At 40.0% G+C, this 13,536-nt stretch overlaps 1 protein-coding gene across 1 annotated transcript in view; it reads left to right on the forward strand.

Annotated features, from left to right (window-relative positions):
* Positions 1 to 13,536, forward strand: part of CELSR1 (cadherin EGF LAG seven-pass G-type receptor 1) — a 321,619-nt gene that overhangs the window by 242,220 nt on the left and 65,863 nt on the right. Inside the window, exons 9-16 of the mRNA XM_019509377.1 lie at positions 4,693 to 4,859; positions 5,537 to 5,722; positions 6,084 to 6,197; positions 6,577 to 6,751; positions 7,368 to 7,509; positions 8,563 to 8,683; positions 10,539 to 10,722; positions 11,937 to 12,038. Of these exons, the coding sequence (XP_019364922.1) occupies positions 4,693 to 4,859; positions 5,537 to 5,722; positions 6,084 to 6,197; positions 6,577 to 6,751; positions 7,368 to 7,509; positions 8,563 to 8,683; positions 10,539 to 10,722; positions 11,937 to 12,038 (1,191 nt within the window). The remainder of the gene's footprint in view (positions 1 to 4,692; positions 4,860 to 5,536; positions 5,723 to 6,083; positions 6,198 to 6,576; positions 6,752 to 7,367; positions 7,510 to 8,562; positions 8,684 to 10,538; positions 10,723 to 11,936; positions 12,039 to 13,536) is intronic.

Raw genomic sequence — 13,536 nt, forward strand, 5'->3', positions numbered from 1 at the left:
GGTTCCACAAAGAGATTGGGGGTAATAATAGAGCAGGCTGGGAGTTGGTGTGCCGCCATTGCCAACCCGGGTCACCTGGCTTCATGTCAGCTCATAGGATAGGGTTAGTGGTTCCATGACAGAAGAAGTGATATGAAAGGGTTCTGTGACTTTACAAAGTTTGAAAACTGCTGCTCTAAACGAAAGACCTTATTAGTCCTATGGTCTGATGTCAGATAGCTTTGCAGTCAGGTGCTAGTGTTTTGTTCATAAGTAATCTACTGTTGAATAAACTGATCTCTCCAAAGAGAGCAAGGGCTCTGATGTTGCTGAAATGGCTCTGATATTGCTCATAGTGGTATAAATGGAGAATAATTATATTGGAGGCAAGGGGCCTGGTTTCCTTATTACTTCCTCTTGATTTTTGAGTAGAGAGATCAAAACTGTCAAGTACATTTTTTCTTGAGATATTTTATTTTAAACCAAGGACAAATGATCTAAGAAATAACATTTAATCATGTTTTAAAGCTTAACCATTATTTGGATTTTACCTGATACATTTCATAATAAATACAGTGCTATCCCCTACTGCAAAATTCTCTCCAGTTATGAAGGTAGTGCAGCCCTGAACTTTTATGCTTAAGCTGTAATCCTTATACTTGCCAAAAACTTTGTTAAAGATTGTTCTTCTCTTTATGGGCACCAGGTCACAAGCAAATTATTTCTTATAAAGGAACTGTGGAAATTTTTAGCAAATATGAAAAGAGATTTAAGGAGCCAAGAGATGAAGTTGGTAGGAACCAATGATGCTCAGTATTTTTTAAATTCAAACCACTTGTATAAGTGCATATATATACCTTCTGAACCTAACAGCAGGCTTTGAAAATCTTCACATTAATGTTAAATCCTAGTTGGGATTAGCTGGCAGATGTGTTTTGAACAGTCCTTTTGTTAAGATTGCCTCTGTTTCCACCTCACTGGAAGTGTCTACACATGCACCCTGGCAACGTATGGCTTGTTTCTGACCCTACTGCGCAGTAGCAATAAGCTTGTTGCTACTGCACAGTAACTTCAGCGTCACAGTTCATGTCTGCCAATGCTATGTTGCTGCAGCTCATTGCTATGGCAGCCTAGCATCTCATGTAGATGCGCCCACAGAGAACCAATGTAATGAGGACTTTGCTTAGGCCAAGAATTTGTCCAGTTTGCCTGTAAATTGGTAAGGACCCAGGCCATTTTTCTCTGTATCCTTGTATGGTGCTCTCAACATGGAACCTCCAGTTCTCATGGGCTCTTCTAGGCACTACCATAATACCAATAATAACTAATGACACCAAATAGTGATAAGTACCCCAAGGATCAAAAGGAGATAAAAGGTAAATGAAAGAAGAAACCCTTCTTTAACTCCCTGAATGAAAATTTAAAAGGAATGTTAGCAACTCATTTCTATCTGCCACCAATAGATAAAACCCCCATTTTCTCCAGAGTTGGTTTATAATTAGTTTCTGAGAAACTTTAGTTAGGCAGATGAGACATTTAAATTAAAATATCAGAAAAGTAGCTTATGTATTGGTTACATTCCCCACCCACAGTTTCAGAATGTCACAGATTATTGTGTGCTGACAGGTTACTGTGCGACTGTCACAGCTTATTGTGTACTGGATTGTAGAAGTCAAGGATATTCTGGAGCCTTTGAAAGCTGGGGAGGAAAAAGTTAGTGGCATTTGACAACTGTGACAGTGTGAGAGGCAGTTTGGGGTTTGTGCTGGACAATAACACACCTGGAAGTGTCTGCTAAAATGATTGGTAGTGAAAAGTTAAAAATGTTTACATTACAGCATTAGGTTCTCAGTTAGGTAAATAGAAAATCCCTCAGACCAGTTGTTTCAGGCTGTTTACAGGGTCAGGCAGTAATTATATCGTTCACATTACCTGGGCTAGTCTCATAAACTGGAGGGCTAGAGACAGCATTTATTTTAAAAATGAAACCAAACAACTCTGTAGGAACAGATAGGTAGAGTGGATTCTGTGGCAATTTGCACAGCACTACAATGCAGGTTGTTCTGACCACAAACAGGCAGTGCGCCAAGAATTTGATGTTCTCCCCCTTTCCACTGGCTGGGGTCCCTTGAACTAGGGACAGACATTATACATAAACTGGTTTAAGTGATCAGAAACAGATTTAAACCTGTAACAAAACAGATGTTCAGTGCACATAAACCAGTTTAAAATGGCTGAAACTGGTTTGAGATAAACCGGTAGTGTAGTATCAAACTTAACTGATTTGGATCAAACCAGTTTATGCAATGTCTGTCCCAGTCCTCTAGCTGGTTTAAAATGAATCAGACTCCCCCAGCATCCTAGCATGCACTCTGGGCTGACCGGGCTCTCTGCTTCACAACAGGGCTGGCCCCTCCCCTCTGCTCCCTGGCTGCAGCTCTGGCAGGGACTGCAGGCTGCTCACTTCTCCCCCCCCTCCCCCCCCGCCACACATACACCACTCCCTGCTAATTCCCCCCTCTCCTCTGCCTTGCAGAGAGGTGTCTGTGTATTAGCTAGCAGCCCACATGCTGGCTATGGTCTGTGCTGAATCAACAGGTAGAATCAAGAGGTAGCAGGTAATGTCCCTCAGCTGTTTTCTTAATGGGGTGATAAATACTGAGTTAGGGGTGATAAGCACTGTTACCAATTCCCTGCTGGGCTAATCAGAGCACCCAGCAGGGGTCTGGCCACACCCCACCTCAGCTCAGTGTTATGGAAGGAACGTCCCCTGGCTTCTAGCCTGAGCCACTGCAGGCATGTGCCCGCATTTCTGGGATGTCTGTACAGTCATTTAGCCTAGCCAGGTTAGCCCCACTGCAAAGATTGAATCAATTCAGGCTCAGGCTTTTTGAATGTCTGTCCCTAGCCTTGGAGTTCTGATTGCATTGTAAAGCTGCCTGCCCTGGGTGGGACACTGGGGGAGAAGAGCAGTAAGGGAGGGAATGGCTATATGCAAGGGAAGATTAAGTCCCGTGAGCATGACAGTAATGACCTATGGAGCTCTAGTTTTTTGAAGATAAGAATTCAAAACAGGGAAGACACAGTATGAGGTCTTTTTCAGTTCCATTTCATATCTGCCTGTGTTGAGGGACAACATTGTAATGTTGTAGAATACTGGGAATCTTGGGTGTTAAAAAAGAGGCACAACCAATTAGATTAGTGTGTTTTTAAAAAATCAACAGCTTCTTAAGTACTACAAGTTCTAGCACCCTGGAGCTTACTCTGTGTCTTCTACCAGCATGCATGGTAGAGAAGCCACCTTAAGGACCTGAATTTCACATACAAAAACTACCATGTACATTCATGTGAAGGAGGTACATTCATGTGAAGACTGCGAGCCTTTGACCAGGGAATTTGCCCTGTCTATTTTTCCTGAAGGCTACTAACAGGAGCCAATGTAAAAATTAATTTGCTTACAGTCAGAGGGTAGGGCAATACTTGGGCTTTTTCCTGCCTCTCTTTTAGTTGTTCTGATAAAAGATATTGGATTTACTCAAAGAACCTTGCCTTCCTTGCCTCCATAGCACTCACCCCTGTTCAGGAAAGGCAGATATTTTGGTAATATCATAAGAACATACTCTCTGCCCTAAAGGCTGGGAAGTTCAGATAGCTCACCATCCTGGCCCTGGAGGATTTAAAATTAATTAAACATTTCCTATTGCCTCAGAGCTATTTCTTTTCTGTTTAATCTCTTAATTAGATTCAAGCAGTCAGCAATATAGTAGAAGCTACTGTGGCAAATTATTCTCATAGGATCTGCTTTGTTCACCAACTCCACACCAAAAATGATATTAATACAGGTATTCAGTTTTGCTCTCCAAAAACACCTCTCTCTGATTACAGAGTAGCATCTTGTGGTAGATGCCTTAGTGTTTAAGGAGTTGGAATAGAAGTGTTCTCTTATTCACATAAGAACATATGAACTATCATTACTGGGTCAGACTGTAGGTCCATCTTGCCCAGTATTGTGCATCACACAGTGGCAGAAAGTGGATGCTGAAAAGGAGGGTGAACTAAGTGTGACCAGGATTTTTTCCACTGTTCCTCTCTCACTTGCAGCTTCCAGCCTCCACATACCTGAAGCAACTGGCAACAATATAGGCCTGTCGGTGATTCTACAAGAAAACAGCCTCACTTAATAATCAGCAAATTAATTAAAATCAAGTAAACAGTAAGCTTAGCTTTTATCGTGCCAAGGAAAATGATTATGCAAGAATTCTCCAAACCTAATTGAGTTATGATCTAACTTCATTTTTTTTTATTGTAAGCGTAGTCCACTGGTCACTGTTTTGAAGCCAGTCTTTGGCAGCAGTTAGTACATAACAGTGTCTGAGGTACCACTTTCTCTTTCCAAGACTTATAGCAGAAAATAACTGAGATAGCAATGTGACAGTTACAGCATGGGTAGCAGTTGGGAAATGATATTATAGTAGGGATAATTGTATTATTTAAGATAGGTGATCAGTTGCTCACAATATAAAACAAGGGACATTTTTTTCCCTATTATATAGACAAGGCAACCCTATTGGCGTCAGGATGTGTTGCTTTTTCTAACACAAGCAATAAAGATGGTCCCTTTGCTGATGAGAAGTCTCTGGGATGAAACATTATTTACTTCTAATCTTTGTGTTAAAAGATATAAAATGTTTTGTCTCGTCTCTTGATTTACAGTAATGCCTTCTCCCCAGCGTTTCAGTGGTGAGAGCATTATCATTTGGAGTGACCTTGATATTACTATTTCTGTACCGTGGTACATTGGACTTATGTTCAGGACCCGAAAAGTTAATGGCATGTTAATGCAAGCTAATGCAGGAACTGCATCCAAAATCAACATCCAGGTAAGAATGTGACAGCACAGAAGATCATAGAATTCAGGAAATTTTCCCCAAATTTCTCTTACAGGTTTAAACAAATATTTATCTTAATCTACCTCATTTATGGCATCATACATACCATCAAATATTAATAGATTCATTACCTTACTACCTTTGCTGATTCTAAAATTGAAAAGTTTTGTATGGCAATATGATTTTAATAAACAAAAAATCTTAATATTTATATGTACACATTAACATAAACTGTCCAAACCCAAGAACACACTCAGATCTAGTATTCTGCTAGTGATATCTGTCAGGTGGACCAGTCAAAGATACTGCCTCTTTCCCTAAGTAAGGCAGAAAATCAGGCATGCATATCCATTAAAGCTAATTATAAAAAGTGCTAATTTCACTGTTTTAGAATGGTGGTTTAGCATCTTCTCCCTGATACACTGAGTTCTGTTTTAACATAGTTGAGGATTTCACTCTGGATTTGTAACTTATAATTCGTATTATTTTTTCTGTCTTTTTGCCTTCCTCAGCACAAACAGAAATAGAATTTCTGAAGTTGGGAGGTGCTGGGAGGTGTTATGACTGTAGCATTTTTCTTGCTACCACAGTCTGTAGAAAGCATTTATTGCTTGTCCTCATGCATGAATATTTCAACAATGAATACAGGTGATATTTATTTCCTATAGATACTGAACAACTATGTACAATTTGACGTGTACAATGGCCTGAATCAGGTTGCTAGTTTGAAAATGATGCAGTCACGAGTCAGTGATGGTGAATGGCATCATTTGTTAATAGAGCTGAAGAGCGCTAAAGATGGAAAAGACATCAAGTACCTGGCAGTCATGTCTTTGGACTATGGGATGTACCAGGTAAGGCAACGTCATAACAGCATAACTGAAAGTTTTTAAAAAGCAGGGTTCTGGGAACAGGACTGTGACCAAATACCTTACTGTGGCTACCCTATGCAGGCCAATATTTTCTGTGACTTACCTTTGGTGCAGGCCCACTGCACCCAATGAAATTATATTTTTGAACATACCTATATGAAAATCAAGTTCACATTAAAAGATCTTCATTTCACCGATCTGTTTTTTTTCTGTTGTAGTTCACTCATACTTATTTTTTGATTCAGTGCAATGTGGTAAGAATAGCAGAGTAGTTCTTGATGTTAAAATGACCACTGCTTTATCATCCAATCTTCTATGCTTTTTCTTTCTCAATCTTTAATAGAGTACAGTGCAAATTGGAAATCAGCTGCCTGGACTAAAAATGAAAAGCATTGTTGTCGGAGGTATCTCGGGAGATCAAGTATCTGTGCAGCAGGGCTTTTATGGCTGTATGCAGGTAAGAAGTAAAAAAAAAAAAAAAATTAGTAGTCAAGTTTTCACTTCTAAAATGATAGATCCTTACACATCTGATCCTTATTTCCCCTGAGTTCTTGTTATCCTGCATGACTGGAATTCTTAAAATATCCAAGTACCACAATTTTGACTTTTCAGTTAGGAATCCAGTCTCTTTTGGTCTTGGGAAATATCATTTTTCTCCTCATAGTGCAGATCAAAGACCAACACTTAAAGAAAAAAATCTGGCTTCTGGCTAAGCACATCACATTTCTTTAAAAAACTCAGAAGATTAAGGAAGTTAGTGATACATATTCAATACCTGTACTGCTGTAACTGAAAGGAAGTTTCTGAGTTGAAATTATTGTTTTTCTGTACTCAAGGGTGTAAGAATGGGGGAGACATCTACAAATGTGGCTACACTGAATATGAAACAGGCAGTGAAGATCAATGTAAAGGAAGGCTGTGAAGTAGACAACCCTTGTGATTCCAATCCGTGTCCCCAACACAGCTACTGCAGTGATGACTGGGATAGCTATTCCTGTATCTGCGACCCAGGTAATGGAGCACGAATGAAAACTGAGTGTGATACGGAGAGAGTTAGAACTGTTCCTGGCATTGGTTACACAGCCAAGGCCTTTGATACTTTTTTTAACTTCGTGCTGTTGGCATAACTAGCACCTAGGGGCCTTAGGCGGAACAAAAAGAGGGTCCCTGCCCTACAGAGCCTCCTTGTGTTCTCATCTTTTTTTTGCTACCAGCCCTTCTCTACTGTAAGATTTCTGGTTTACACCCCCAAGTCCCAGTAGGGACGTTTTGAACTTTTCTTGTTGTTAGTCTTAATTTTGAAGTGTGAGCCGCAAATAGGTTCAGTCACCCACTGTACATGTAGAGAAAGAATATAAAGCTGTTTGTAACCCATGCCCTAAGCAAAGTCTCAGAAGCTGCTAATCTATGGTTGCTCAAAAAGTGTTTGCAAGCTGTGGAAAAGGCCAGCCCATTAACTGCTCACTGCAAGGAAAAAAGGTATCTTTCTTGACAGTATCTCAGGGGAAATCTACTGATTATGGAAGACATGTTATTAAGTGTATAAGCTTAAAATAGATGGTCTTTTTGAAACATGCTAATCATAAATTACAGCAGTTGCTGTAATTTTATAACCTTGTCTCCTCAGGGTACTTTGGGAGGGACTGTGTTGACGTATGTAACCTGAACCCATGTGAGCATGTCTCCACCTGTGTCCATAAACCCAGCTCATCCCACGGTTACACCTGTGAATGTGGACAAAGCTATTATGGGCAGTACTGTGAGAACAAGTAAGAGAAGGATTTTCCCTGTTCGATGTCTTGGTCATCCCCGTTCCCTCTAGTCCTTCAGTCAGCATAAGGCAACAATCTCTGTTTTTGTTTCAAATTCCCCTTATTATTTGAGGTCTCATAACAGTCACTGCTCCTGGAGAGCTCCTAATCACTGCAAAATATTTCAGCTCTGTTCCTGTCAGGCTTAGGAGAGCTCAGTTCTCTTCCTGGAGAACTTCACTGAACTCCTGGTCTCTGGCAGCCTGCCCCCTCCATCTGGTAATAAGCCCGCTGAACCAGGTACCCAGCCCTTTCCTTTTGCCTGCCAGGTGTTACCTTGTCCTATCTGAATGTAATGCAGGTCATTTGTAGTCCCTGGAAAATGAGAAGGCCCCATGTAGGGTGATTTTGACTATCTCATCTTGTTGTCACTGTTGTTTGGGTGTCACCTAACAATGTTGAATGTCCTCCTCTTGAAAACTCTAACCCTTAACCCTCCCTGTTGTGGCAGTTTTGTGTATGTGATTTATATGTATGCAACCTTGTATTGGCTAGGGTGTTTTCAAATTCATCTTTGTTGTCTGGATTAGAACTGTACTCAGCACCCTTTTAGGCACACTCCTGCCATAGTCCATTAAAACACCGTGTGTAATGTATCATTTCCTCTTTCCACACATTAGCCCTGCAGTTAGAGCAAGCAGTGGAATTCACGTGCTCTCTGGCATAGACTGCAAGCAGTGTGTCTTTCCATAAATAAGCTTGTAGGGTGGAGAGTCATTTACTTGTTGTTGCCATTCATAGAATGGGGGAGTGTTGTCCCTCAGGCATTAGACAGAGGAACTGGGTCCAGCCCACACTTGAGAAATGATCTTGCTAGTTCTCTGCAGAACAAAGGCTCTTTCTGTGTTTATTATATGTGCTTACATGTACTGAATATTATCTTCTGTATTGGGGCAAATTATACTTGTTCTAATCTGATGCAGGAGCAGAATTTGGCCCCATGCCTTTGTTTCTCTTCTTTTCAGAACTAAGTTCAAAAGAGGCTACTTTCCCTTTGATTTTCTTTTATAGAATTGACTTGCCTTGCCCCCGAGGATGGTGGGGGAATCCTATTTGTGGTCCATGTAACTGCGAGACCAATAAGGGATTTGATCCTGACTGCAATAAGACAAACGGAGAGTGCCACTGTAAGGTAAGAAAAAGAAACCTGTGTTTAATGGAAATTATCTTTGGGTTAAAAATGTCAGAATAGTGATAAATAAAATATAAATTCCTGTATATTCTGCTTTGTATCATATCTAAGACATACCTAATTATGCCTGAAATCTGGTATTTTTCTGATTATACAGCTGTTCTTATTCACATTTCTAACTGGCAAACAGCATGGACAGGATAAAGGACCAGATCCTGACTTTGTGAGACCAGACTCTGGCACTGTCTCGAAAGAATTTTAGTTATTGCATTTATTATATGGCAAACAGAATAGCAAGTGAAGTAACTAAACTAGCTGGGTAAAATGTACTTCCCCAGGCAGGAGGCCAGCAAAATGTCTATCTACTTGAGCAGAACAAAATAGTGGACATGCCTGCTACTGAGTTACTACACAACAGTGAGCTTTACTCAGTAAGCTTTAGAGAAAAAATATTTCCTTGGATAAAACTCTATGAAGCTAATAAGGACTTGTGTATACATAGCTGAGGACAGCGTTTAGATCTGATTCACACAGGTCTTACAAGACTGTAACTCCACTGACTTCAGTCGTATTACTTCTGATTCAACCTGGTGTAACTTGCCCAGTACTTCATTTGTGAAAGCTTCCCTTATGACAGCAGGACCTATAGCTGTTGCTACGTTTAATTCCGTTTGACTCTGCTGGTAATCTGCTACTTACGTCAATTTTGCATCAGAACCATGCAGGACAGTGAATGGAATACATTATTATTGGTTTTATAGGATCCCCTGCATGAAACCTAAGTAAGGCAGTACAAAAAACTCAATTGCTGCTTGATACATTTTATATTAGAATACAGTCAGCAGGACAGAGAAAACCAGAAATGTCATGTCTGTATTTATGGACCAAAACCATTAAGTGTATGATAGATAATATAGACCAGAGCTTTGGCCACAGGTCCAGCTGTTGGCCTGAATCAGCGGCCCCTGCAGCCCAAAACAGCCAGACTGCTGCCGTAAAGATGCAGCGAATTATTCACTCTGATGTTGTCAACTATGCCAGTCCAGCAAACACAAGACTGGGAGAGAGAGATGTGGTGCTCTCCTCTCCTCATTGGCATTTCTTTGAAAATCCAACAATAATATTTCTCGTATATAATGGCCAAACCACGATGAATAGTAGTACATCAGTGTTTTGTACAATGTTTTACAGCACTGGTGTAAATACAACAGTGTTTTGCACCAGTTGAATATCTAGTGGGTATGCACACACATTCTCTGCTCCAGCACAGAAGGAAGGTGGAGTTGGAAAACCTGGGAACAATTCTTCCCCTCCTGGCACGTAAATGGCACTCATTTTTTCATGCCCCTGTGTAGATTCTGCAAATACTCTGCATGAAGAACTGTTCTTGGCTTCAGTAGGAATTCTCTTCACTTGTAGCTTTTGAGTCCAAGAGCCCCTGGGACTTTTCCATTCCAGAAGCTAGGACCTGGCTTTTATACATGCATATTTAAGAATGTGGGCCCCTACATTTACACAGTTAATTGTACCTTATAAAATGTTAATATTCCTGCTTCTTTAACAAAGTAGTGATCAATATATATTTTTTCAATGAGGCTTCAATGAGGACAAAAACATAATTAAGATTATGGCACTAGTAGATATTAGAAGGAACCACTGCCAATGAAGTCTTAATGTTAGTCTTAGTGTTAGTAACAGTGTAACTGTACAAGACAGTAACTGGGCACACAATAATTCTTCAATGCAGATGCATGAGCTTATGAAGAAGGACTAAGAAGTAAGACATATGATGTTGTAACATGTAGCATCATTAAAATACTATATGCTGTCATTAAAATTATCTCTATTTTTCCAGGCAAACTACTATAGGCCACAGAGCAGTGACACTTGCTATCCATGTGATTGCTTCCCTTCTGGCTCCTATACACGCTCTTGTGACATGGAGACAGGACAGTGTCCCTGTAAACCTGGAGTGATTGGGCGACAGTGCAACCGCTGTGACAATCCCTTCGCTGAGGTTACCATGAGGGGCTGTGAAGGTACTGCCCACTCCGTCCATCAGCTACTGCTAATATGCTTCTCTTTTATCTACTGGCATGCTGTTGCTTATAGAAATGAAAGAGAATTAATTGAGGTTTATTTAATTTAATTCATACCAGATTGGAATAGTTCTACCTAAGGGAAAAAACAGCAAAACATTCTAATCCTGCTGTCACTGGAACATAGAAATGCAAGTCAACTGCCAGTTCAATATGATTTTGTGCTGCTGTGCAAAAAGTCCTTCATACCTGCTGCCATTGATCCTTGCTAAGGTTGCATCACTCTTAGAGTGCCCTCTGCTGGCGTGGATGCAAAGCCACAAGAACAGTGATTTAAAATGATTTTGCATGTCCCCTTCCCCCTCTTCCCCGACAGAAAAAAGATTTGGTGGTCTCAGTCTCACAACTGTGTCAAATTAGCGTGAATTAGAAATTCTTGCCCAGAATAAGGGAGCAGTTAAGGGACCAATCTGTTATGGTCTGACATCCAGAGTCATAAATTCACAATGAATCTTCCTTGGTCTTTGATCCCACCACTAGGTGCATCTACACATGCTATTAATGCAATGCAGTAAACTCCAGCACAGTTCATGCCAGAGTTTATTGCTCTTGGGCGCAACGTATATATGTATGTACAGGACCACAGCACGTTGAGCCAGGGCAGCGCAGCCCCCCGGGGGTCGGCCTGCCAACCCGGAACTGCTCTGTTGTGGCTCAACATGCTGCAGAGGGGCTGGCTGGGGCACAAGGCTGCAGCCATGCAGGGCTAGCCGGCAGGCAGCTCCTGCACTGTTGCACCCTTGTGCCCCAGTCACCATCTACCTGTGCATCGCGGCAGAGTAAATAACTCCATCACAGGACATACTTGCATCAGGCAATAATATCCCATGGTAGAGTTAATTAATTTATTCCCATCAAATAATGCTGTCTGTACAGACGTTGACACTTTACTGTAGAGCTAATTAGTCAGCTCCACAGTAAAGTGCACATGTAGGTGCCTCCACTGAGCAAGGAGCAGATCATCAGTTAAAGTGTAGGGAACACTCCTGTTGAAGAGAAAACAAATATCATGGCTCCATATGGGAGTTGTTGGTGATTTCAGTAAACTTCCAGCTACAGATAAATTCTTTCTGCATCTGTAACTGCGCTATCTTGCTGACTTCTGTGATTTTTACATTGCTGAAAAAACTGCACCATTTCTGTTCTTGCCACAGTGATTTATAATGGATGTCCCAAAGCATTTGAAGCTGGCATTTGGTGGCCTCAGACTAAGTTTGGACAGCCAGCTGCTGTGCCATGTCCCAAGGGTTCAATGGGTAAGTCGCACTGGGTAGAATATTAACATGCTTATCTGCTGGTCTGGTGTGGGGAAAAGAGTGAAAGAGCATGTGTATACATAGAGGGAAGTTATTGATAAAACCTAGAGATTACATTATAGTGTATAGATATCAGAAACTGAAGGGTTTATTTAGATACAATTCCCATCTCAAGAATTAATTAAAACACATTCATGTTAACAAATGAAAGACAGAATATTAAAAATACCGTAAATAAAGAAACAAATGCAATAAGAGGAGAGGCTAAAACTCTATCTGCAAACAAACTTAGTCTCTTCACTTTCTGTTCACTCTATAAACTAATCATTATAGGTGTAACTTTTAGGGCATGTGACCTTTAGTGAGGTAACTCACTTGCTAGAGATAAATATGGAATCCTATTTATGTGAAACTTAGTTTACTAGCTTTCTTCTAATGAACTTTTAGGCAGAATATAACTACTTTTTCCCAATAATATGTTACCTTTTTGGACCATTTAGATTCCTAGTGTTTGTATTCTGTTATGCATAAAGGCATGACTGCATCTTCTTCATAAAAAGTAGTTCACTAGCTGGGCTGACAATATATGAAAACTTTGTGTGAAAATTAGATAGTGCTCTAATGCTTCTTTCCAGTAAAGTCTGTTTCTTGTTATAGAAAAATATTTTCAATTGGGAAGTGTGAACATTTTCTTAAAGAATTTTTACTGATGAAGAGAAGTGGGAAAAGGAGGGCACCTGGACAGTCAGCTCCAAAACCTGTTCATATGCGGGTTTCTTGGAAATATCTCTGAAAATACTGCAGTGGCCACTTGTAGGCTACAAATAGTTTATGAAGAAGTTTGTTGAGGGAAAAATATATCTAATTTGTATGCTTTCCAACTTTTACCTGCTGTGACCAGTGTCCAAGTAGAATTGTAAATGATTATAGAACATTTGAAAATAGTACCAGTGAGTGTGATCAGTAACTCCTCAGTTTGACAAAGTTCAGTAGCCAGAGTCTCTAGTTTTGAGTACATCATGGGATATAAATTGATTTTTTTTATTTTAACTGTTATTAAAACATTGGTAAATATTTTTTCCAACTCTGTACACACTCTTGTAGTTACTTTCGGATTATATAATAACAAATGAGTTAACAGGTAGATGTTTGTGGATATAGCAGATTTTACGTAAGTATTTCAGAATATCAGTGGAAAACAAATATAGGCATTCACGCTGGAAACCTGATGCTGTGTTACACCACCCAGTAAGGGCACATAAACAGTATCACAAGATTATGTATCCAGCCAAAGCTAATTAGTTAATTTAAGTACATTTAACTGTTTGTGGAGACTTTACCAAGTGAGAATCACTGATGGAAATTATTTAGCAAATAATTTCAGATAATGAATAAATTAAAATAGTAAGGTGCTTGGAAACAATTCATAAATAGACAAAGGGATATTATATTTATTGTTATGTCCTCTATTATCTTTGCATAGTCATAGCATAGCCAG

This window comes from Gavialis gangeticus, unplaced genomic scaffold (assembly GCF_001723915.1).
Source record: "Gavialis gangeticus isolate Ggan-Ray unplaced genomic scaffold, GavGan_comp1, whole genome shotgun sequence".
Taxonomy (NCBI): Eukaryota; Metazoa; Chordata; order Crocodylia; family Gavialidae; genus Gavialis; species Gavialis gangeticus.